At 44.9% G+C, this 25,795-nt stretch overlaps 1 protein-coding gene across 8 annotated transcripts in view; it reads left to right on the top strand.

Moving 5' to 3' along the window:
- Nucleotides 1–25,795, top strand: part of LOC114793016 (glucocorticoid receptor-like) — a 52,665-nt gene that overhangs the window by 10,747 nt on the left and 16,123 nt on the right. For 4 of the 8 annotated variants that reach the window (XR_003750186.1, XR_003750185.1, XR_003750184.1 and 1 more), the window contains exons 1-2: nt 3,358–4,380; nt 5,027–6,043. Coding sequence is in view for 5 of the 8 variants with exons in the window: in XM_028984609.1 (XP_028840442.1) it covers nt 5,040–6,043 (1,004 nt within the window). In the remaining 3 variants the exon portion in view is untranslated. Of the gene's footprint in view, nt 1–2,867; nt 2,998–3,044; nt 3,240–3,357; nt 4,381–5,026; nt 6,044–25,795 lie in introns of those variants that run through there. The other 4 variants (XM_028984605.1, XM_028984606.1, XM_028984608.1 and 1 more) reach the window with 4 other exon arrangements.

Raw genomic sequence — 25,795 nt, 5'->3', positions numbered from 1 at the left:
TTCCCCATATATGACCAAAGTCTGGAATTTTATTTTGCTGCAACCGTCTCTTACATGACACTTGATTTATCCCTCTTAAATTGTTTGTTGTGTGTGTTCACATCTCCTTCACATCTCCTCCTGCCACAAATGTCTGTCTGCCAGGAAATTAAGATACTGAGTCAACATGATTCACTTATATAAAGGAGTAAAGTCTTCCCTTGGAGGCTGTCTGCCTGGACATGCAAGAGCACATTTTTTCCAGAGCGCTGCAGAATGCATGGAGTATTTGTATATGGAGCAGCATGTCATTTAAATGTATTAACATCCCTTATGCCTGTTTGATAACACCTCCTTCCTTTCTTCCATTTCTGCCATGTTTCTTCCTTTCTTCCATTTCTGCCATGTTTCTGTTTTTAGATTTACTTTCAGTATTACATACATAACTGTTTACATGTGTGACATATCGGCTGAAAGTTTACTGTGCATTGTGCATTTTGCATTGTGTTTTGTTCCCAGATGACTTGTTGGTGTTTTGGTAGTGCTGTTAATTTTGCTGATAATTTGACTCCTAGGCCAGGCTGTACAGACATACACACCCTTGCATAGCTGGGGCGAGCATTTTTGAAACCGTAACTATGAAATGAACGTAACATCTTATGCTTTCTCCAATGATCAGCCATTACATCATGACAAATAAGAGGTGAAGAGATAACTTTGCAGCGGGTGGGATATATATTAGGCAGCAATTGAACATTTTGTCCTTGACATTGATGGAAGCAGAGAAAACTGGCAAACATAAGGATGAGCATGGTTTTGGTCTATATTGGGAAGACTACACTAACCCACTGAACAATGGAAGATGGTGCCTTGTTTCAGCAGGATTATGCAAGCTGTCGTATGGAAAAAATGGTCAAGGGATGTTTGGTGGATCATGAAGAGGACTTCCAGGTCTCCAAATTCTCTAGATTTCAATCCAGTCAAATATGTGCTGGATAAAACAAGTCTGATCCAGGGAGGAAGTGCTGGTGACAGCTTGGTGCCAGACACTACAGCATAGGTGGACGCCTATAGACCACACGGTGACACAACAAAATGTGTCCTCTGCTTTTAACCATCACCCTTGGTGAGCAGTGGGCAGCCATGACAGGTGCCAGTGGAGCAGTGTGTGGGGACGGTGCTTTGCTCAGTGGCACCTCAGTGGTAGTTTGGGATTCAAACCGGCAACCTTTCTGATTATGGGTCCACTTCTTAACCTGCGAGGGCACCACTGCCCCAAAAGTGGGACCTACTTAACATGTATAACTGAAACTAGGCCTTTATTCAGTCTAAATGAAACTGTCAGACTAGTTATTCCATCATGACCATGGGATTATAGTGTAATTCTCTCTCAGTCTTAGTTCAGACATCACGGATATGAGTCTCTAAAGTCGAGAAGCACTATAACTCATTTCATATAAATAGCTTTTCTCACATTCGCACTCCACCGCACTACACAGGAGTAGCTAGATTATCTGGGTCACTGGAGTTCCTGACATTTTTTGGGGAGGGAAACGCCCTCCCTGTGCAGCAGATGGCTTGCAGCCCCGAGGCTGCCTCAGTGAAGCTTTCAAAAGCACCTTCAAAAAAAAAAAGGTCACGTCTGCAGAGGAGGCTGTCCATTTTGGCAGCTCAGGTTTTTACAGGTGGACTTACGTAGGTCGCACAGGCCTTTGGGGCTTTGACTTCCTGCAATGTGAGAGGAATGGGTGCCCTTTAATGGGGTTGTGAGCTTCCAAATGTAGCGCGGTGTGACAAGTGACTAGTGTGACTAAGAGCCTAGTAGCTAAAAATCTATGTGCACGGCCCACGACAATTAGCTTAGCAGCAGCTCATGACGTGCTGGTCACTTAAAGGGCTCCTTGATGCATGACAGTGAAATGCAGCGACATTGGAAATGAGGTCTGGACCCAGGCACACCCGAGGGGTATTTTGGGCTTGGCTTTGTGGTGCAATGGGGGGGTTTCTGGACCGGGCATTGAAGTGCTTAGAGAACAGTGTGGTTACTTCATGCCCCAGGGGGATGTGCGCATGCTCCTTTCTCCTGCACCTAATCGGCCCACCTCATGCCTTACACATGCCCAGTTCTGCATAATATGCTTGTTTGCATGGAGGCCTGGCTCTCCCATATCCAGCCTCCAAATGTGCACAAACACACACACACACACAAACACAGAGCACTTAAGCACACCTTGGTAGCTTGTTGCCAAGCTCACATTCGCCCAACAGATCATAATTTTCAATGGACTATGTGCAAACTGAAATGGGCTGATGGATATTTGAAACAAGTGGTAGTAAACATTTAACAACGTCAAAACTTTATACCGGACTTAAACAGGTGCAAACAGGAATGACCTTTATGCTGATCTGCTATGCAAATGTCTTTATCAAGGCATATTGACTCTTTGTAGTTCTACTATCCATAGGGAAAAAATATATATACACACACACACTTATATATACATAGCAGATCAGCATAAATGTCACCGTCAAACAAGCATTGGTCATTCCTGTTTGCACCTGTTTTAGTCCGATATTAAACATTATAATTGGACATTTTTGTCATTTTCACTTAAAAAGTTTTGATGTTATTAAATGTATATATGTATATGTGTGTGTGTGTATATAGTGGCAACATGTTAATTATTCATATAACTATTATTGTTGTTATTATTATAATATAAACATACTTATATAAACATACGCACAGTTGACATACTGGCAAGAATTTTATTCCTAAATAATGCATGATTATACACACACAACAACAAAAAAAGAAAAGAAAGTTGAAGCTAAATGCTGGCGTTTACGCGCAACTTCCCACGGACGTTGACGTTTTATTGGACGACGGGCTCCCCGCCAGGTAACGCGGGGCGCTTGTGGCGCTGCAGTCGCTCTCTGGCAATCACGCCTGACACTCGGGTCGCCGCAAAATGTCACCGAGCGGATCGCGTGGCCGCTGACCGCTCACGGGCGCAGGTAAACGTTTACTTCTACCGGGAGCGGGAACCGGGAACCGGGAGGGGAAGCCGAGCGGCTTCGGGCTCGTCGGCGCGGTTTATTAATAGCCCGGGGCTAACGCGGCGAGTCCTGGCGGGCGGAGAGCACGGAACCGGCGGCTCCGAACGCTGCGCGCCGGGGACGGTGATCACGTCTAACGTGCGAGCGGAGTTATCGACGCGGTCGACGTCGGCGCGTCACTTCTGGGGCGACGGACCAAGGTCGAAATCCGTCGGGTCGCTGGAGGCATTTTGTTGTTGTTGTTGGGGTGAAATGTTGGAAGGGTGCGAGTTGGAAGAGTTGGTCGCGGCGTAAACGCGACGCTTCTTTTTCTTTTTTTTTCTTTTTTTTTCTCCCCTCCGTCGCGCCGCCCTGTTTGCTTCTGTCGGCTCGAACGCGCCCTTCGCCCCCCCGACCTGCGCCATTAAACTCGCGGCTCCGCCGAGGAACTTTGGACGCTCGTCGGTGTAGACAGAGAGCAAAGCTGAAGGAAAAAAAACCCACCACCACCACCGCCCGTCTGTTGTTGACGTTTTCGCGGTTCTTTATTTACCCGGCGGAGGGGGAGGACGCGGACGCCGAAGTTCCGCGGACCGCCTGCGGCTTTCCGTTCGCCTCGGCGCTGGAAACGGACTTCCAGCCAGTCGCCTTTTCCCCCTTTTTTTTCTCTCCTTTTTAAAACTCAGGACTGCCGTGGACGTCGTGTGAATAACTACGCCGCGCGTTTCCGGCGTGTTTCATCCACGCAGAACGGCCTATAAATAAACATGTCGCCGTCGCGACATACGCGACGTGCGTAGCTTCGCCCGCGTTCTGTTTTTTTTTTTTTTCTTTACGTATAACCTCGTTTTTTTTTTTTGTTTTTTTTATTTCTATAATCGATGCAGCCTTTTTTTTGTTTCGGCTCAAGTTTCGCCGTCTGACAGCTTGTCGCTGCCCGGGCTGTCCGGTTCTGAGGGGCGTTCACCCCGCGCCGCGCTGGCGTTAATCTCCGGCGACCGGAGCACAGGGTCGGCCTTCTTCGGCCCCACGGAGCGCTTATTCAACAAGTGAACGTCGGCAAGAAACTTTTTTTTCCTTCTTCTTCTAAATCGTTTATTATTATTATTTTTCGTCTCCTTCCTCAGCCGTCGTGGGAACTTGACGTTTCGGACGCGCGGTAACCCGCCCCGTCCGCCTGACAGCGCGGAGCCGACACGCCGAGACTTTCCAAGCCGACTTTCCACCATGTTTTTCCGAGTGGCTGGGGTTTAAAAAAACGAAAAAACGAAACTAAAAAACTAAAAAAATAAAAAAGAATCGCACCATATGCCCGACCGCGGCTGGAAATGATCTAACTAGGAAATTCCCACCGGAAAACAGGTATGCGCCCTACCACCTCCTCCGTTTTTCTTCTGCCTTTACCCCGTCTCGAACCCCCCACCTCGCCGGCGGTGACGTAGGCTTATTCATTTTTAATAGCGCGCCTCCGATCCCTCCGGTTCGGATCGGTCCGACGCGGCCAGACCTTTTTCTTTTTTCTTTTTTTTTTCCCCGAATTCCACCCCTTTCTGCCCAAAACCCAGACGCATCGATATCGAGCCGTGGTATATCTCGCTTGGGATGTTGTTGTGAACACGTTACCACGTCGTTACAGTCCGTGAGACTTCCTGTGTTGTTGCACGCAGCGAGCAGAGTCAGATCCGGTTTTAAATGATAATCCTGTTCAGATCGCACATGTGGTGTTAGTGGCTGTAATGGCCATCTCCATCGTCTGGAAGTTCCGCCGTCGTTTCTCTAGCCCGCGTACCGGTGTTCTGCCCCAACACTGTTCGTTCAGTCCATTAGGGCGTGTGTGTGTTGTAGATGAGTGAAAAAGTGGTGAATTCATTATGATAATTCATAAAAATCCACCCTGTTTGACTCGAGATCGTCATTGATTTCAGCCAAAACAGTAGAGTAGTTTTGGTCATTAATATTGGCGATGAAGGACAGGTTCCGTGTGAAACACCGTGTCTCTGTTCACCAGGACGGACTGAGACATGGATCAGGGAGGAGCGAAGCGTGGCGGCGGTGGCAGCAGCAGCAGCAGCCTGGCATTCGGCGAGCCAACGGTGGACACAGACGTCCTCGGCGACATGTGCACGCCCGCCCCTGCCGGGCTGCTCCAGTCTGCTCCCAGAATGCAGCTCTCCAAGGAGGCCTCCTCCAACGGCCTCGGCGCCCAGAGCGAGCACGGTGCGATGGGCCTGGGCCCCAGGGGACTGGAGCAAGACAGCCTGGGGCTCATCAGCCTGCTGGACGAGAGACTCGCCGACCTGAGCCGCTGCCCCGCGCCGCTCGGCGCGGGCCTGGAGCCTTTCTCGGTGAAGACGGAGGTGTTCAGCCCCGTGGAAAAGTGTGGGGGCGAGATGGGCCACTTCGGGTGGCCGCTGAAGGATTCTGACATGAACGAGAGACTCCTTGGCGAAAACTCGCTTGACATCCTCAGCGAGTTGGACTCGCTGTCCGAGCTTCCGGACCTGTATGTGCCGGACGAGGCCGCCTTCTTGTCCTCCCTGGCCGTGGACGATGCTTTGCTTGGCGACAGCGTGCTGAAGGAAGCCAAGCCCCTCGGCGGCGACGACAACGGGAACTGCACGAACGGCACGGACCCGCAGCAGCTAATGCAGCCTCATGGCGTGCCCATGCCCATGGCCATGCCCATCATCAAGACCGAGAAGGACCCCGACTTCATCCAGATCTGCACACCCGGCGTCATCAAGCTGGAGAACGAGAACCGCAGCTACTGCCAGATGTCGGGGCCGCAGACGGGCTCCGTCGGGACCCTGGGCTCTATTTCTGCACAGGATTACCGTTACGGTGTGACCCCGTCCACCACTCTGAACTTCCAACAGGATCAGAAGCCCTTATATGGGCTGTGCCCGCCCCTTGCCACACTGAGTGACAGCTGGCGAGAGGGGAACGGGTACAGGGATCCCACTGGGCTGCAGAGGGCCACGGACGTGGTTCCGACTACACCCACGTACCCCGTGGGCTTCAGCAGGTAAAAGACCTGGTTTACAGCTTTTCATCACACATGTATTCCATTCAGAGGTTACCGTGTCTGACTTAATGGCAAACAGAGAATTGGCCGTGCAACAAACCCCACGGAATCATGCATCCTTAGCAGATGAATCAGCGAAGGAGGAGGCTGAAGCCCAGTTGCTAGTGGAGACCAGCGGGGAATAGATTCCGCTTAATTTGGTAGGCTCGTCTCGGCGCAGCTCCCTTACCTTGTTGCAGCTGACGTTTTTCACTTTAAAAGTGGCTGTGTGTGTAAAGGCCATGTCGTTCGCAACAGTGCTGCTCTCATCCCATGGATTTCCTCTCCATTCGGATTTGCATTAGACCACCAGGTTAACGGTCAGATCTGTGCTGCTTTGGCAATAGCAGCTTCGGGTTTGCATGGTGGGGGATGAATGTGTCACCGCTAGTGCACCCTGGGGATATGGAATCGATTCGTTTACCGTAATGGGCATATATTCCTGCAGTTGGACGTGCACTACATTGTTAACTGTGTTGGGAATCTTACATTGGAAATTACAAGTTACCCTATTTAAACTGTAATAGTAGAGTAACTACTACTACATTACTACATAAAAGTAATGTAACTAATCACATTTGCTAAGTTTTTGACTACTTTTCCTAAATGATGAATGAATATTCTTAACTGTTAACCATTTATAAGTTTTGAAGCCTGGCAGTATAAACCTTATGGCAGTACTAAACATTGATTGCTGCCTAGCTCCTTTCAATACATAAATGAACATAATTAGTTATAAACCACTGCTAAATTCAATATTTACCATTCAAGAGCACTGAATAATAAGACCGATTGGGTTCAGTCAAAAGTTTTGGCATTTTAGCGGTCAGCAAACACGAACTGGTCTATAGTACCTATCCATTTGTATTATTTGCTGCTAGACCACAGCTCTACTTCAATGTTGGTCGGGGTTCCTCCACCCTTCCTCACCTCAGAGCAGGTCCTAATATACAAGGACGATCTTGTGTAAAGCCGTTTGGACCTGGGCGTGGTTCAGGTTCAATTATTTGTGGCAGGGTTGTCATGCGACTAGTCCACAGCATCTCACAAACGCGGATATCTCTCACATTTTTTTCCTTCCTCGGTTCTGCACTTGCACGTCACATAGGTCTCCAGTCTGGTAGTTGTCTGTTCTTATCTCTAAATGCCCGTCAGTTTATCCAACAATGGACTGCGTTCCTTTCTGCAACAGAAATTCAAAAATTCTTAAGATTAAGTGGTGTGACATGTAGATGCAACAGGTGAACCAATCAGAAACTTCCACTTACCAGCCAACATATAAATTATGTTCCATTAATACCATTCTTGCACCTAAGAGTCTTTTTTTTTTTTTTTGCACCTGGAATGGAGTCAGCTTCGCAAGGGGGCGATAGCAGAAGAATAGAAGTAGTGTTGAGTGTTACTTTGCTTTATAATGGCAGATGCTGGCCAGGCTGAACTATGGCACCAGGCTTACCGTGCGGCCATAAATGGGCGCAACGATGCTGTAGTCCGTGGCGTGGGAAAGGGAAGCTTGAGAAATTGATGTTGCTTACTTTAACCCTTTAGCGATTGCTTTCGGTGGCACGATATGACGCATTGATGTCAGGATCAGCGACTCGTCACATTCAACTCAACAACGGCACTTCACAGGGATTTTTGAAGTTTGAAAGTGAAGTGATTGTCATTGTGATACACTGCAGCACAGCACACGGTGACACAACGAAATGTGTCCTCTGCTTTGAACCGTCACCCTTGGTGAGCAGTGGGCAGCCATGACAGGCGCCCGGGGAGCAGTGTGTGGGGACGGTGCTTTGCTCAGTGGCACCTTAGTGGCACCTTGGCGGGTCGGGATTCGAACCGGCAACCTTCTGATTTTATAGACACTGAACGCTGATTGGCTGAAAAAACACCACTATTATTAAATGTATATGTAGACAATATAAGTGACTGTAAATTACACCTCTTCCCCCAGTAACTGTAATGGATTACAATTATTTCGTTACATTATATAACGCCATTACTGAATGTTAATCTGGAAAACAAAAACCCATGTCAGACAAATAATTTGGATAATAATCGGAATTCTTTCACTAGAGGTGTCAGTTTTAACAAGTTAGCTCCTCGTGAACTTCACTGTAACATGGTAGCAGAAGGCTGAAGTCTTATGGCTGATGTGTCATGACATCTCCTTTAAAAGTGCATGCTTTCGCAATACTCTTGAGTCTACGATTTCCCGGGAATTTATTTATTTATCCACACATCTGTACACATCTACATTTCTCCTCTTCTCAAAAGACCGTATCTATAAAGATCCGTAATGTATCAAACGCCAGCCGGGGTCGTAATTTCCTTCATTACGCAACGTGCAAGAGACACGGTGTTGTAATTCGAATGGAATTCAACGTTTACGATGAAATTATAGCTGTGCAGAGCCTGGTGCGGTGTTCGTGAGCATAACACGGACGTTGGCATCTGGCAAAAGATGAAGGAGACGAAATAAAACAAAAGAAAGTTGCGTTTGTTCAGGTTAATTAAAAACCCCGAAGATCTCAGATTCATTCCTCAAATCCTTTCTGTCCTGTCATTGTCACTTATTCTCTTGAGAGTCTCTGACCGTCTTCTTGTGCTCGTCTCCTTGTAATAACTGTTCTCAGGAACAGTATTTTAGCATCAGAATCATATCAGGATACAGTATGAAACTGGAGGTATTAAGTGTGTTGCCACGATGATAAGTTACTGTGAGGAAATACCCAGAAGGATGCCCCCACTGCTGCCAAAACCGGGTCTCGTTTGAACTTGTCTTCCGCTCTGAATGGAATCCGCTGCAGTGTGGGGTTACGGCCCCGTCAGACGTCGACGCAGCAGAGATGTTGTCTCGTGCCCGCCTCGTCCGTCGGACCGCTCCTCCCGGGGGCCCACGTGATCCGAACTCCTCCGCCTGGGATTCCTCGCAAGGTGGTTGGATAGGGTGTTAGTAGCCTAGTGGGTAACACACTCGCCTATGAACCAGAAGACCCAGGTTCAAACCCCACTTACTACCATTGTGTCCCTGAGCAAGACACTTAACCCTGAGTGTCTCCAGGGGGGGACTGTCCCTGTAATACTGATTGTAAGTCGCTCTGGATAAGGGCGTCTGGTAAATGCTGTAAATGTAAATGTAACTGAACTACACCTCTGTTATAATTATCTATGACATAATTATGTAAAGTAAAGAAAAGAAAAAACAAAGCCACCATGAAGCACCATTCCTTTTAGTGGCTGTCGTATAAAAACAGGGAGGGGCAGGTGTCACCTGGCCCTCCGCATCATCTTTTTCGTGGCCTGTACAGACAATCTCCAGGACCTTGCTTTGCTCGAGGGGGGAATTTTTTTCCTTTTGTGGGAAAAATGTGATTTTTCTCGCATTTTCGTCTTGACATTTTGTGTCTGATGAGTGTCATGTGATCGACGGGGCGTGTCCCCCCCGTCAGCCCCTGTTTTATAGCCGTGGTCCAGAATCCAGCCGGTTTCCTGAAAGCGCATTTCCTGGTAACGCTTTCTGAACTCCTTGAACTCTTTATCAACCTGCCACGTGCCTCGTTTCGCCCAACCGTAATTAACCGAGGCCCTTCGACTGAGGACCAGAGTGAAACGATCGGCGAGAGAAGGAACGATCAGACTCTTCTCGCGTCTTTACATCTGGAGATGAGACCGCGTGGACCTAATGAGCATGCCGCATATCCGTGCATGTTGGTACAGGAGTGGCGACGCCTTTTCCAACACCTCTCACACTCTGTCCTAGGAACTATGGCACGTATAACCGCGCCATGCGGCATTTTTTACGCCGTTTTGGGTCGTTTCCTGTAGAACAGGAAATGGTTCCTGCTCTCCGGCCTGTAATGGGATCCAGCTGGGGGTTACTTTTTCCACACCCAAAAGAGATTTTATTCTCTTTTGCTTACCTCCTACATGTCACCGAGCGTAGATGACTGTGGCCGTGTGACATTTGTCTTGGCCGCACCTGCCCTCCCCCGAGCAATCTGCTTACATCCAGATCCCTGTAAGGGTTTCGTTTGGTGGCTGGCTGTTGGCCCGCAAACTGCCCTCTTATCTTTACTTCTGCTCGTACTAGATTTCTTACTTAAAGGGAAACGCAGTGTGCAAATGGAACTGAAAAATCCAAAATTGACTCCCGAGCCACCAGAATCCCGGAAACGTTAACCAGCCACAGAAGAATAATTTGCGATATTAAAACGCGCTTTTTTTCGGCCTTTAATAGCCCAAAGTTGATGCCATGGGGGCGTCTCATCTTGCACGTAATGTTGTGGGCCAAGCGTGGCTGTTAAAATGGAGCAGGTATGCTATTCAGCGATAAAAGCCCTTTATTGAACATGGCTTAATGCTTTGAGCTATGCAATAATACCCGTGACCTTTTCGTTTTAACACCCCTGTGATGGAGTCTTTTTCGGTGAGTGTTTCTAGGGTGCTGCTCGGGCGCTAATTTATTTCACTGCCTGCCTTTTAATCGCTTTTTGTTCGCACTAAATGATGCAGTATATGGCTGTTCAGTAAACGAATCAGTCGTTGATTGTTTAAAGTAGTCATGCCTCACAGAAAAGGGTGAAATGAGCTTTGGTTATGATAAACGTAGTCATAAAGAGACTCCGGGGTTATATGAGGGGTAGTAGTAGCCTAGTGGGTAACACACTCGCCTATGAACCAGAAGACCCAGGTTCAAATCCCACTTACTACCATTGTGTCCCTGAGCAAGACACTTAACCCTAAGTTGCTCTAGGGGGGGGGACTGTCCCTGTAACTACTGATTGTAAGTCGCTCTGGATAAGGGCGTCTGGTAAATGCCATAAATGTAAAATGTAAAATGTAAATTATGCCCGATGCTCAGAGGTCACTGTGCTTCAGACAGATTAATCTTCCAGATGTCAGAATATTCAGTTCGAATTGACGCAACAGCAATACGCATATTCCTCTGATGCGAAAAACAACGCCGATGGAACATTGCGCCGTGGCAGCTTGCTCGCCACTGTTTTCTTTTAGAACTCACTTCTGATCCGTAATATGACCGTACATGTGACCGCAGCTCTTAACTGCACCTCATCAGGCATTTCTGACTTGTGGAATCAGCAGGAATTTTTAATTACAGTTCATCCAAGTTAGAAATCAATATTGATACCACCGGCATAAATAAGTACCTCTAAGTATTTAGATCCCCCTGCTCCGCAGCCAGCATTTCATTTAAAGCCAATATTTGCTCCATGGCTTCGTGAATGTACTCCACCGTGGTGTGCTCGTTACCATGACAACAAGTCAGCCAACAACGCTGTAAAGATTTAGTGCTCATCCTAGTGTTGAGAAAAATCATAAATAAAAGCCTCTCCAATTAGATGGTTCCATTAACGGACTGTGTGTGTGTACACACTCATGCTAGCCATGCTATGCCCCCCAAACATTTCCCAAATTTGCTCCAGCCTCAAAATTGTACTTTCTTCGTAATGTTACGTTAATGTAGATTTTATATTAAAGCAACACCAAATTAAATTTTTTATGTTAAAACGTGCCTCTCATTTTGAATGTGACGCATGTGGGACTCACCTGCTGTTTGTGGCATAGAAGACAGCGTCCTCTGTTCTAAGGTGTTTTACGTTTGATGCATATTTGTTGCCATGATTGAGGTGTTTTTGAGGTGAATTTGCTCTTCATACGTTGTCAAAAGGGAAAAGATCATTATGAACAAATGTCCTTTCCTTTGCGTAGTGCCTTATTAAAGCCGGAGAGAAAAGGCTTTTATTTTTACTTTGTCGATGCGGAATGCATCCCAGTTCTATGAGTCCCTCATTCTGATTGTGTTGTCTGAGACGAGAGGTCTGTCTCAGCGAACTTGGTCCCATCCAGTCTGGGGTAGGTTGCTGAGGGACAGTTAGCAGTTGCTCTGTTGGGCCGGTTGTTCGACCCACTCACTTGGCTGACAGGAAGTCTAAGGGAGATTTGCTCTGTGTCACACCTCCACGGACGTGTTTTGTAGGTTTGCCCTCAACCTTTGCAACACTGAGTGCGTTTGGAAATGTCCGCGTGGTCGCTAGAAACCAACCACATCACACACAGTTGTCTCTCTGCCCGTCTCACGCATGCAAACTCACACACACACACACACACACACACACACACACACACACACACACACACTCACGTATCACTCATTCAATCAGCTTAATCCACATATGGAATGAACGGAGAGAGAAACAGTCCACCTCCTTGTCAATAGTTTACGGTTTATTGGAGCCACCTGTCCTCCGGACGGTTTAATGGCTAAAGTTCTGCCAATCACCGGCCAGACGTGGATCAATTCTCTGTTTGTTTGTTTGTTTGTTTGTTTGTTTGTTTGTTTTTTGACCTCTGCCCCTCAACAGCTGATGGAGAACTTTTCCCCGTCGCTCTTGTTCCCTCTGAAACGTCAGTATTTGGATTATTCAGGAAGTGAAAAAAGTGAATAAAGACCACAAGATAGGAAGAAATCTTTCTGAAGGGTTTGTAGGGTTTGACTTCAACCAAATTTAGTCTTCAACTAACCTCTTTGATGTGATGAGATGTAAATGCCGGTTATGTGACGATAACTATAATGAAAAAAATCATATTTTATAGTTTTATAGTTTTTTTTCTATATTTTTGACTAATAAAAACAAGACAAAATATGGTTTACATAATAAAAATGATACTAAAATGTCTCTTCATTTACGTTTCGTTGACAAAAACAAGTCGAGACGTTATTTCCTCTCGTTTAATCGTATTAATTGAAGAAACATAATGAGTGGTCGAAAAACATACAGAGAGGGGGTCATATGGAAAGTTCCGTTTGAGGGGCTTGCTTTATATCTCCTCAGCATTAGTGCTGTCTCTCAGACGACCCGTAGAATGATCAGGATTGAAGTGCAGCGTACAAGCAACACGACTGATGTCTGAAGTTGGGCTCGCGTGCACGACCGAGGCGTGCTCTGTTTGATGCAGACGCGGGGGCGTTTTCTCGGCCTCACGGGACACCCACATGCACGCTTGCAGAGGAAAACGTCGGTGCCAGTCGCAGCGGAACCTGGATGTGTCCTCTGCCACTAGTCTGGCGACGTTCTTCAGTCTCTCTCGGCCATGAAGATGAAATGGCGTTCGCTCCAAGCACCGGCTGGCTGGAATCAGCCCTGCCTGTTGGCCCCTTTGGCACAGCTTGCCTGAGCTACATGGTATCTTGCTCAGGAACAGGGAAAGTCCAGCGCTAGTTTACAGTTTAACCCTGCAATACACACAGTTATCTCCCTCCCAATAAATCACAGAGTCACAACACGGGCTCAGAAATTGCTCGATCTGACAGTTATATATTGTTATATTATTTTTATTGATCAGTTTCAGCATATCAATATAGTACTGTGTGCTCTGGCAATATCACAATATAGATCACTGTTTTGTAAAATTCATTGTACCTCCGTGTCGTACGCAATGCCAATAACAGACTGGCACCCTGACGGAATTCGTGTGAAATTACCGGATTATGACAGGTTATTAAGCATGAAAACTTCCGTAGTGATAGAGTATGTTAGTGGTGGATTGCTCAGCCCGCAGTGAACCTCCTCCAGCAGTTGTAGATCTTGGCAAAGCTTTGGTAGGCTGACAAGTGACAGGCGTGCGGTCAGGTACATGTTACTGGCACAGGTATGACAGCCATCAGAAACATCTGAGCCGCGGCGTTTCCTGCATAACGACAAATTTGCGAAACCGAGATGGACACGGGGGAGGATAAGCGCCAAACGCCATCTCCTTTCATACAAACATATGCCTGGCGGCACAGTGTGGTGTTCTGCTGCTCGGCGGTCGATGAGTTGGTAAAACCCGTCGGCCATACCGTGCGGAGCACGGCGTGAGAACAGAGAGTGACATTCCCCAGCGGAACACCGAAATCTCATCGCATATTTCTCTATGTGCGAACGATAATAATCATCGGAATAAGTTACAAGTTACAGTTACGAGGTCAAACTGGTTATGCAAGAGAGCCGTGCCTCTTTCGGGCCGAAGGGAAGTTGTCTGCAGGAAACACGCTCGCGAAGCACACGCCGCACAGCTCAGAAATTGGGGAGGCTGGGGGTTCGAGAGCAGCAGCTGCAGCGCTGGCCCGTCGGTAGCGCTCTCCGGCAGGCGTGGCTCCGGCCCGCGGGGACCCGAACCGTCGTGGGGTCCATCTGTGGCAACCGACGCACAGATAGGAAGATGACGATCGCTGCTTACTTGCTGCGTGTTTAGTGAAATGAAACATCGAAATTAAATTCAATTTCGACTTTGGGGAGCTGCAAGATTTAGATCATTAAATACTTGGTCTTTGCTCCAGCTATTGCGTCAGCCAGAGTTACGAGACTTTCGAACAGTCAATGAATGAAATATAATTAAATATGAAAAGCTGCACATTTGAGTACGAGAAAAAGGATCTTTGCAACACTGTGAGACATATACTTGGTTCTCACCAGCAGATGCAGATGTTCGGGGTTGTTGTTCCGCTCCGATTGGATCCTCTCCAATGCAGTCCGCTGGATTGACCTTGGTGTCCGATGTTATGTGTGGTTCATGTAGTTCTTCAGCAGACTGGGCTTTTAGGGACAGCCTGGTCATTTTTTGACACCAGACCCCTCCTGTGAGGTCAAGGCAGTGGTTCCCAGCCTGGGGTCACTAGAGATCGCAGGGGCTGTGCACAAATTTATCTGGGCTCTCATCGTCACTTTATAAATAAAGTGTCCTGGGTTTTTTTTGAGCTGCTTAAACATTTGTCACATCATCCTTCACATGTATTCTTCGCACTAGTTGATTGCACACCACTACTGAATGCAGCACTAGTATCCCTACCCGCCCTCTGGTTGCTGATCACCTTGGCCTTGGACACATAAAGGGGGCTCCAAGCAAAAGAGGTGAAGAACCATTGGCTTATGGCATCATAGCCTGTTGTAGATTTGTAGATTAAATGCATCGGTTTTAGGTTAAATGCATCTGACCACTGCAAGTTAGGTTGTGAATCCCGGCTCCAGCTTTGCAGGCTGAATTGCCAACTCGAAATTATCCATAGATATGTGTGTATGTGTGTGTGTGTGTGTGTGTGTGTGTGCACCCTGTGTTTGGGCTGGCACCCTGCACCCAGTGTATGGTGGTGGGCTCCAACAGCCACAACCCTACTTAGGACTAGTTATGTTAGCCAATTCAAGAATATATGAAGGCATGAAGTCTTTACATATCGACCCATCAGAAACTGTTTTAACTAGGTGTAGGAAACAATAATCAATATTCGGACGCTTTCTCTACTTAGACGTTATAATTGCAATATAATTGTTCAACACATTCAACAGTAAACTTCAAACATGGTACATTCTATTACCACTGTTTCAAAAAGGTGCAGTGACTTGGCATTTTTATTATATCGACCAGGCAGTATTATGATATTGTCGTCATGCCGTATTACGTAACGTGATATGTAATGTAATGTGATTGCCTCCACTTAAAATTGTGATGAAATGCAAAATGAATAATAAAATTTAGTGGTAGCTTAAATGTAGCTTAAAATAAAAAGAACCATGTTAATATATGGTAAATACAAGCAATAAATTGTAATAAATACTAAATGTCCTGAACTATATAAACATTTATTGGTATTTACAAAATGGATCAGTCCTTGTAATTAAACACGCAGGAACACATCTTAAATATATACTTCATTACTTTAACGTTAACCTGCAGCAGTGGAAAAATACTAAAGCATTAATTGCCAATAAATTATTTAAATTATTTAAAATGTTTTGTGAAAGAGAGAGAGAGAGAGAGAGAGTGCAGCAACACTCTGCTTAATAAGCCAGCGGGTACTTGAGCAAAGTGTAAATTGTTCTCATCGATTCATTGCTGCAGATTTGGCTGTTGAATAAAGGGGAGCATCATCAGTGCCAAAGTGGCTCAATTGTGGCGCCAGTTGGGGATCAGAAAAAGGCCCCGCCTCTGCGCCCAAGGACAGGTCCAAGTGGAGAGCAATTACTGATTTTAACGCAGGCTTCTTTCTAGCCAGGTTCCTTCGAGACTGTTCGTCTCTTCATCTTGAACTGGTCACAACCCGCCACTTTTACCACTTGCATAATAAGAAAACGGATATTTTCTCCCGTCTTTGTCAGGAGAGATTTTTTTTTTGCAGCAAATCAGTACATTTTCATGAAAGCAGAAGATCTTTTCATAGCTAACATTATAACATTCATATAAAGTAATCGTGTAGAAGGAGAACATCGTGTAAATCTGCTCTTGGAAGTGCTCGTCCAGTGAATAGTGGTAGATACCGCTCACTGATTCTGTCTGTGCAGCGCCCCTGTTATCCTGGCACCGGCTGTTACGTTTATCTGTTGTTTTCCTCCCACTTTCCCTCCCTCCCTCCCTCCCTCTCTCATTGAACTGCCTTGTTCTCCAACACAGTCAGTGTATCCAGTCCTCGCCGTATCCAGGCCGTTCTTCTCTTGCCGAGTTGTGAAATCGGGGGGGTGGAGGATGCGTTGCGATACGTGCCCTTGTTCTTGTTCCCCTCGTCAGGGCACTAGGAGAACCCTGGCAACACCTTATCTCCGCCATGTTTACAAGTGGGCTTAATTGAGATCTTATGAGGTGGTTTTTATGTTCTGTCTGGGTTAATGATTGGTCAGGGTGAAATGAAGTGGGCCCCAGCAGGGACACCAGCTCTCCCGTCTGTCATTAGGCAGACTGCAGATTTCCACTGGTCACTCTGTTGCCCGATGTTCTTTTTTCATTTCACTCGGAATAAAACTTCAAAACTCAAATTGCTCAAAAAACGCAAAGAATGGAGAATGAAATCATCTTATTATTTAAACAGCATTAGAATATGCAAAACTAAAAAAGGAGCTGAATATAAGTTACATGAATGATAACAGACTAGATGTCTACATGCGTCTAGTGTCTACATAATACAAGCATATTTTAATGTTCAGTGATACATACTGGTATTAAACATAAACATTTTAATTTTAATAATACTTTTTGTTTGTGTTGACTACCATTGCCCAGTTACAGTTCTGGCCATATGTAAAATGTATTTATTTAGATTAGATTGAGTTAAAAATTCTGTGATGCCCATGGGCGGAATTTCACAGCCCCGCTTTATCATCTTGTAGTGAGTGGGCTCTTCCTAAAGCTGTGATCTTGCAGTTTCTCGCTCGCCCTACTTTGCCCTTCCACTGCAGGCGGTCTTGCTGTTTTTCAGAAGCCGGTTTGAGAGGATCTCGTAGCTCAGTGAGCTGAGTGGCACTCAGAGTGATGGATGCCGTGGTCCTTATTCTTTCATTTTGGGCCTCGTGTGCTGTCCATTATTGCAGTATATTCCTCCCTCGCTGTGCAATTTGTCGCTGCCGGGGAACAGCCTCTGCAAGTAAAGTCCGGCGGCATGTAGTTTGTTTAGCGCTCCAAGGACACTGGGACGCTTTGTGGAATTTTAAAGGTGAAATGCAAAAAAATGTCAATATGTTGTTCATAATACTAATGATTATGTACTGATTATGATTATTAATTGCAATACAAATTTCAAAGCAGAATTTGATCACGAATACTATTTTGTTCGTATATATTGTAACAAAGGGCTGTGCAATATGGCATATAAATTGAACCATAGAGGATAGAGGGTATATAATGCGGTATATAATTTGACCTGTAAATTTAAATGTAACTGTTGTAAAATAAACTTTTTACAGATACATATAGCAAAACCGTATACCAGATGAAGCAATATCTGGGCAATTCTACTGAAAGTGGACTTTCTGTCACACCCATAAGGCCAGTGAAATGCCAGGTATTTGAATAATGTGAGTGGCTATATCACATTTTAGCATTTTCAGTATTCAGCTGTAGAGTTTACATTAAAAATATTTAAATAACACTATGCTTGTTCATATTTTATCATGCAGTCCCACCAGGATTCCAAGATTTTATTTTGTGAATGCGATCAAAATTGTTTTTTTTTGGCCTGGCACAGGGCACTAACAGGCTAGGACTGCGCCTGGTCATGTGACTGGCAGATTAATGACAGATTGAAGGCTTGTTTTATTTGATTTTTGGGGTTTGCATTATTTTTAAGCCCTTTAAACTCTGTATTTAAGGATTACTAGTCATTTATTTCTGCAAGAGCCGGGTATAATCAAATGGATATCGCAAACCGTTAACACAGCACAGTACTGTTTAAACATCCAAGCAGCATGGTGAAAATTGCTATAATGCATTAACAAAGAAATGGTACAGGTATCCCATGCGGTGCAGTCCGTTCCACGTTTTTATACCGATTACCATTGCACCCTTACATCACAATATATTTCCATATCAATCTTTTTAAAGTAGGGCAAGGGCTCATGAGACCTACAGGTGCGTAACTGGTTCCATGTGCCGTGTAGCTGAGGTCAGCTGAGGATGTGGACCTCCTGCCTTCCTTCCTCGTCGAGGTGGGTGTATTTTATTTAACCGCAGGCAGACGTCCAAAAGCTTGTAAATTGCACCCTTTCCCCCTCGGCTTGTTGCCCGGTTTGTGTGCATTCTACGGAAATAATATACCACACATTTCACTTTTTTCCTGCGCTCTGCACGCTGTGCCAGTTGAGCAGTCGACTGGTGTCAGACCAGCTCTGATGATTTTTTTTTAGATCATTATGTGCTTTTTTAATAAATATTCACCCAGCAAAACGATTTTTAACATTTTCGTAATGGTGGGCTGTTGCATCATTCTACATGACACAATATTTTCTCTCCAAAGTCTATCAGCTCCACTTTGCGAAGCCACCTTTGAAAATCACTAAAATGTTTGCATATATCTGATACATGGCAGTTACCTGCCTCTTTTTGAAAACCACGGAGAAGATTGATCTGATCGTCTTCTGAAAATGTCATGTCAAGGTTGTTCATTTAGCTGTCATCATCACTCTTACAGATTTTTAAATATTAGCATTTGTGATTCCAGGCACCAATTCTACACAGTCGTTAAAACCACGTTCAATTTATTACAAAATGAAATGTAATAGGTTTCAGTGGAAGATTTAGAGGGCCTGCGGGAAGGTGTTGTGATCCATCTCCATATTTCTGGATAAGGGCAGCTCCATTGCTTGTTCCAGACGTATATGTGGGAACGTTAGCTGGCTGACGGCTAGTAGTTTTAAACTAATCTCCTCAGATTATTCCCCGGTCAAGATGAGGAAGCTAAAGGTGCTTTTTTTTTCTTGTTTATGTGTGATTCCACGTGTCTGGGAAGCCCTAGTAATGGTGGTGCAGTAATGTGTGAAATGACGCCGAAAGAATACGCCGTGGCTCTACCCGAAATAAGCATGCCTTTAGGAAATGAATTGGGGTTCCGTGGTCCTGGTCCAATTCCCCCAGCCCATTTTTTATGTTCCCATCTATAAACACCATGTTTTCCGCTGGCTGTGGCTGTAGCTGCAGCGCTAGGAGCTAAATGAAGGGTAATTGCGTGAAGGTGAGGGGGAGAGGGCCCGCCGTGCACCCTCACAGCCCCCCATCTGTCTGCCTTAGCGCAGAAGAGGTGTCAGAACGTAATCTCATCAGTGGGAGCAAATCAAGGCTCCCAAGCACCCCGGTGACCAGATCGCTTAGCGCCGGGCCCCGTGTAACCAATGGCTAACTGCAGATGAATTTGCTTAGCCAGAGCGGCGGCGGCGGTAGCAACCAGACCTTTCTGGTTTGGGTTTACGTTGCTTTGGATAACAGTCAGATAAATGAGGCAGCCAATATGCAGCCAATTGCTTCCTGTCAACAAGTAGGGAATAAAATCTCACTATCACAAAAATGGACATCATATTAGCATTTGAACAATACAACATAATAGTAAGTAGACTATTTGTTTTCTAGTTGGCGCTCTAGACCTAAGAAATAAGTCAAAATGTTGCTATTGTAACATGATATTCAGTAATTATTGTGAATCTCTTTATGCGCTAAACAGTCTGTTTTCCATCCATAGAGTATACTTAGGGGCAGTGGTGGCCTAGCGGTTAAGGAAGCGGCCCCGTAATCAGGTTGCCGGTTCGAATCCCGATCCACCGAGGTGCCACTGAGGTGCCACTGCTCCGAAAAGCTCCGTCCCCACACATTGCTCCCCGGGCGCCTGTCATGGCTGCCCACTGCTCACTCAGGGTGATGGGTTAAATGCAGAAGACAAATTTCACTGTGTGCACCATGTGCTGTGCTGCTGTGTATCACATGTGACAATCACTTCACTTAAAATGTTGCATTTTAAAGAGCAGGACCTCACACACTGACTCTTAATCTCTCTGAAATGTACTTTCTTCAAAAAGTCTGTAAATGAAGTTGCATTGCAATTAATTTCTTGCCTTTGGATAATTATTTTTGAGTGGCCTAATTCTTCACCCGCAGTCACCTTTGTTCCAAGCTCAAATTTGTCCCTCCCTAAAATGATGATGTTTGCGCTTGTATATCCATATTACTGAGCTCCATCCCAATAAAGCATAACTAATGCACTGGCAGATGCATGTGGTAAAAATGAACTGTTCTGAACCTCTGGACCTTCATATTAAATCTTGACTACAGACACTTTTTATTGCGCTGTGGCCATCTTCAGAAGCCAGGCTGTTAGCCTCTGTACATGGACAATGAGTCACCGAAAAAAGAAAGAAAAGATAAGGCCGCCTAATTGTTCTTTGGCTGTAAACAGGCCCAAAATGATTGCTGCTTGGTTGAAACGGACAACCTGTTTTTTTTTTATATAATAAAACACCTTGTTATGACCCAGACTGCCTTATTAAGAATTAATTATTTGCACAGTTTTGAATTTTGTATTTCATATTCTTTTTCACCAAATTGAGGGCTTATGACCACAGCTTGTGCTCAATTAGTATGCTGGATTCAATTTCTAAATGTCTCTAACTGATAAAGAATTCATTTTGTTCACTGCTCTATGAAGAACTTTAATTTGCTATATATATTTCATATTTATCTCACTTGATTGTATATCGAGGGGTGACAGGCAATTGGGAGTAAGTGAAAAGTGAAAAAGTGAGGTGTTTCATGTCAATGCAGGATAATTAATGTAGGACGTACATGAAGGATGTCCTCATTTCTTTTCTCTCTTGTGCACTGAATCTGACCAGTTCCACAGTCACCCCTCAGTGGGTTCTGAACACACCCAGTAAACCATTTATATATCACCTCCATGGTGCAGAATTGACCGGCTAGAACTAAAACATTTATTTGTCTGTAAATTAAGCAGACATGCAGTCATGTCCAGACTTTTGTGAAATAGAGCTCTTGTATGAAATATTGATAAAGACAATAATGAGTTATGTAATGTAGTTTATTGTTGTTAATTGATTACAGATTTAATTTTCAGCGGACTTTTTGTTCATGTGGGTTCCAGCATTTCTCTGGAGCACTAAATTCTGATCCTAATTTATAACACTTGTGCACTTGACACCATTTCAATATATTGAGTCTTTTTTCGGGCTTGTGCGTTCTTTATCTTTAGTGAAAGAGAAGTGCCTTGTGCTGGCAGCCTCAGTGGAAATCGTCAGTAATGAGAAACATGTAGAGGATGTTTAGCTAATACCCCATATTAAGTACCAAAGAGCAACAAACACAGACCCTCACGCCCCAAGCAGAAGAGACTTGTCTAGTAATAAACTTTTTGTATGTGAGTCTGTGTGTGTGTGTGCAAGTGAAACCAAAACTGGGCTAATCTCCCTCACTGTGCTAAAGTTAGGGTGTGAGTTGGGGTGTGACACTTGAGTGTAAGATCATGCACGGGGTGCTGGGTTGCTAACCAAATCACATGAGCAACTTTTCTCAAGGGCCGATCCTCTCCAATTACACACACATACATACACAAACACACACTGCATTCAAAGCTTCCTGTGGGAGCCATGGAGTGATGTGTGTGTGTGTGTGTGTGTGTGTGTGTGTATACAGGCCTCTCTCCAGTCGAATGGATTATCCCGTGATCTGCCTGGCCTCATTTGTACTTCATGCGTGTAGAGAGACGCCATTGGCTGAGACTGGGTGTCGGGTGCACTGCCTCAGTCGTAATGTGAATATTATATAACCTCCGCCTGTCGGCGGGGTGGGGGAGGGGACGAGAGAGCGGCGGCACATGAGTTAGTGGGAGGAATGAAAGGGAAAGAGAGAGAGAGAGAAAAGGCTTGACAGCTGGAGGGATAGTTCTAATATATCCCCGAAATAGATTCGAGCACATTGAGCTAAATAACTTTTATTCTCTTCAGCCCGTAAGTGTCAGAGCCGCTTGACCATCAAAGCCATCTTCCATCATAATTTCATTACACCTTTTCCTCCACTTTTTAGCTTTGTTTGCCTTTTTTGTGTCTGAACACTGACCCCTGCAGTAGCCCTGGCTAAAGCATAGGGGGTCTGATTTCATTTGAACTTGACCCAAGGTGGTTGTTACAGCAGCAATCAATGTGCCACGGGAATAGGTGTAGTCTCAGTACTGCTAAAGTACCAAGGTCACTGCTGGCCACCAAAATTTCCCTTGGGATAAATAAAGTATGAATCTATCTCCACAGCGACCAGCGATTTGTGATTGCTAGACAGCTGTCTCGTAACATCTGCAAAACTACAGTTCTTGCTGGCTGTTCCCGGTGTGCTGTGGTCAGGACCGACCAAAAGTGGTTTGTGGAATGAAAACCAGTGAACCAGTGACAATATAGTGGCTGACCTTGGTTCTCTGATGCACATGGAGATCACAGGCTGGCCTGAATTGGTTGGTTCAATACAAAAGCTACTGTAGCTCAGTTTGCAGGAAAAGTTCATGCTGGGTCTAATAGAATATCATGTGTATGGGTGGGTGTGTGTGCATCACTTACCTGGGGAAGACATGGCAAGCCAGAGTAAGTAGTGTTATGCGTTGGACAATGTTTGAAACCTGCATTCGTGTGGACATTTCACCTACCCAAACGTTGTTGCTGACCAAGTACACCACTAGATGCAAGTGGATAATGCACCCTGCCTTTGAGTTTGAGGCTTTTGACTTGACCTCCAAATTCTCCAGCTCTCAATCCAGTTGAGCATCTGTGGGGTCTGATGGAAAATCAAGTCTGATCCATGCTTACAGGACTTAAAAGGATCTGCTACTGATGGCCTGGTGCCAGATACCTCAGCATGCCTCAGAATGTCTAGTGTAGTCCTTGCCTTGACTGGCCTGTTTTGGTGGTAAGAGGGCTTAGGCTTGTCACGATACCGAAATTCCAAACTTCAGTACTATTTTCGATACTACAGGGGGAGGGAAAAAAAACACAGGAAATTTTCGTAATAAATAAAGAATAATTTTAGAATATTTAAAAAGTCAGAACACCATATTCTATATAAAGAGTTGAATGAATGAATAAATTATATAACAATATATAACAAATAAGTGAGAGTGAAAGTGAAGTGACTGTCAATGTGATGCATTGCAACGTATCGCTCTCGCAATAATTAAAACAAATCATCCAACAACGGTGGCCGGTGGTCGATTTTTTTGAAAACCCCAAAAAGGGTATCTGCTCAACATAAGGTGGCCGATCACTAGGGGTGTTGAAATTAATCGTGTAATCAATGCAGACGTGGACAATTCTGCATCAATGCAGTCCAGAACATAATCGATTATATTATAATGATGTTGCTTGGTGATTTTCCGGCGGCATAAAAAAAAGTCTCGTTACATAGTAGTGCAGGTACTGACTGTGGCTGCCTGAGATGAGCACAGTGCTGCTCCGGGTAGGTGTTTCATGCTGCGCAAGTATTTTCACGCCAATAGGATCAAAGTGGGCGAGTGTTTTTTTTTTTCTGCCACCTCGAAGCACACACACGAAGCAGGAATTGAGGAGAAGCTGATCTTAACAGTCTCTGGGTGTCCAGAGACCCTCAACGGCAGATTACTGTCTTACCGGGAGTTTAGAAATCCACACACTGAGCCCCACGACGAGTGCAGTGCTGCCATGATCAGTCTGAAAGAGGCTTTAGATTTAACAGAAAAATGGTCTGTGTTTAGGACCCTATGAAATCTGTTTTATTTTTTTCTAAATTCTTAAATAAAAGTGCTTCACGTTTGACCTCAACATAAAAATAAAAAAAACATATCAAATAAATAAACACTGGGAAGACCTGGCATTCAAAAAAAGTTGTGCCCACTTGCATAATGAACTGGAACCATGATCATAAAAATCACATTTTGAACCAGCTGATTTGTTTGCATGACCAAGAATTTTTTGGCGTGACTGATTCTAATTTATTTGTTGGATTCCGCGGTTCCATCTGCGTTTTCCGCATTGCAAAAACCATAGGGCCCAATGTGTTCAGTCCACACTCACCTGACGCCACAGAAGTCTGAACCATGCGTTTTCCTGGCATTTGTGGCTTCAGGTTGCAACGGGTTTGGGTCAGTGTGTAGTGGGGAAACTCTTGTGAAGCATGCAGAGAAGGAGGCCCGCTGGGAAGAAAGAGAATTACTCTCTTTATTAGGCTTACCGCACCTCAGTTCCGCCACGCCCGGCCAATTGTCGGTAACCAATTGTACATGGGATGGGGACATTACACGTACCAAACGTTACTGCTTTTATGTAATACAAAATTAAATAATAAAGGGACCACAGGAACTTGGACAAGTCTGCTCGGTTCCTCTGCTTGGTGGAGAATCGGTCTGCATCATGACTGTGGCAGACCACTAACTCCACCCACAGCATAGTGACGTGTGCATTTAAAGGAGAACTGCCAATATATTTACGACTGTATATATTGGTACTGCCAAGGGGCCACTAATGTGCCACTGAGTAAAGAACCGTCCCCACACACTGCTCCCCATGGCTGCCCACTGCTCACAAAGGGTGATGGTTAAAAGCAGAGGACACATTTCATTGTGTCACCGTGTGCTTAGCTGCAGTGTTTCACAATGACAATCACTTCACTTTCACTACAAGGTGAGCGTGAACTAAACGCTGACTGTTTTTCTGCTCGTTGTAGCAAATCAAAGTGTGCACACAGTACGAGACCTGAACTCTTTTATTTGAAAACATCATGTGATAATGCAGAAAATGTACGGGATGCATTAATATCGAGTCATTGATAATCGTGATCAACTCGAATCGTGAGAACAGAGAATGTTTATACCTCTACCGATCTCAGTTTTATGGATGATTGTCTCCTGAGGTCACAGACCACGAGCTCAGTACTGATGGTATAAAACCAATGGAATACTATAATTCTGCATGCAAAAAAAATGATAAAAAAAATTATAAATAATGTGCGGCATAAAATGTTGTGCAGCAACAGTCACTTGAATGGGCTCACTGTAGGGATTTGGATGTATATTGAGTAAAAATTAGGACAAAATTATCATATCATGACATATGTATGCATCATGATACAGTTACTTTTCAACATCCTTAAGAAGCTATATCTTATGCAGGGTTCTAAATTTTTATTAACCCTTTAGAGGAGAGGACTAGAGGGTCGCTTTATATAAAATGCTGCTGCAAGTATAGTAGTTACCAAAATGTACTTTTGAAATGAGATAATATATACAACTTTTCCATACGAAGTTTGGGCATAAATGTGTCTACAAATTCGTTTTCCCACACTGTGGTCAAAGCCACTGCCGACAGTGATTTGGTACCCACACGTTGCCATGTAGAAATTTCGAAAGACTCAATGTGAGATTTTGCTGTTTTCAGA

The sequence above is a fragment of the Denticeps clupeoides genome, chromosome 6 (assembly GCF_900700375.1).
Source record: "Denticeps clupeoides chromosome 6, fDenClu1.1, whole genome shotgun sequence".
NCBI classification, from domain to species: Eukaryota; Metazoa; Chordata; class Actinopteri; order Clupeiformes; family Denticipitidae; genus Denticeps; species Denticeps clupeoides.
Note: the sequence above shows the minus strand (reverse complement) of the source record. Positions and strands in the feature narration are given on the sequence as shown.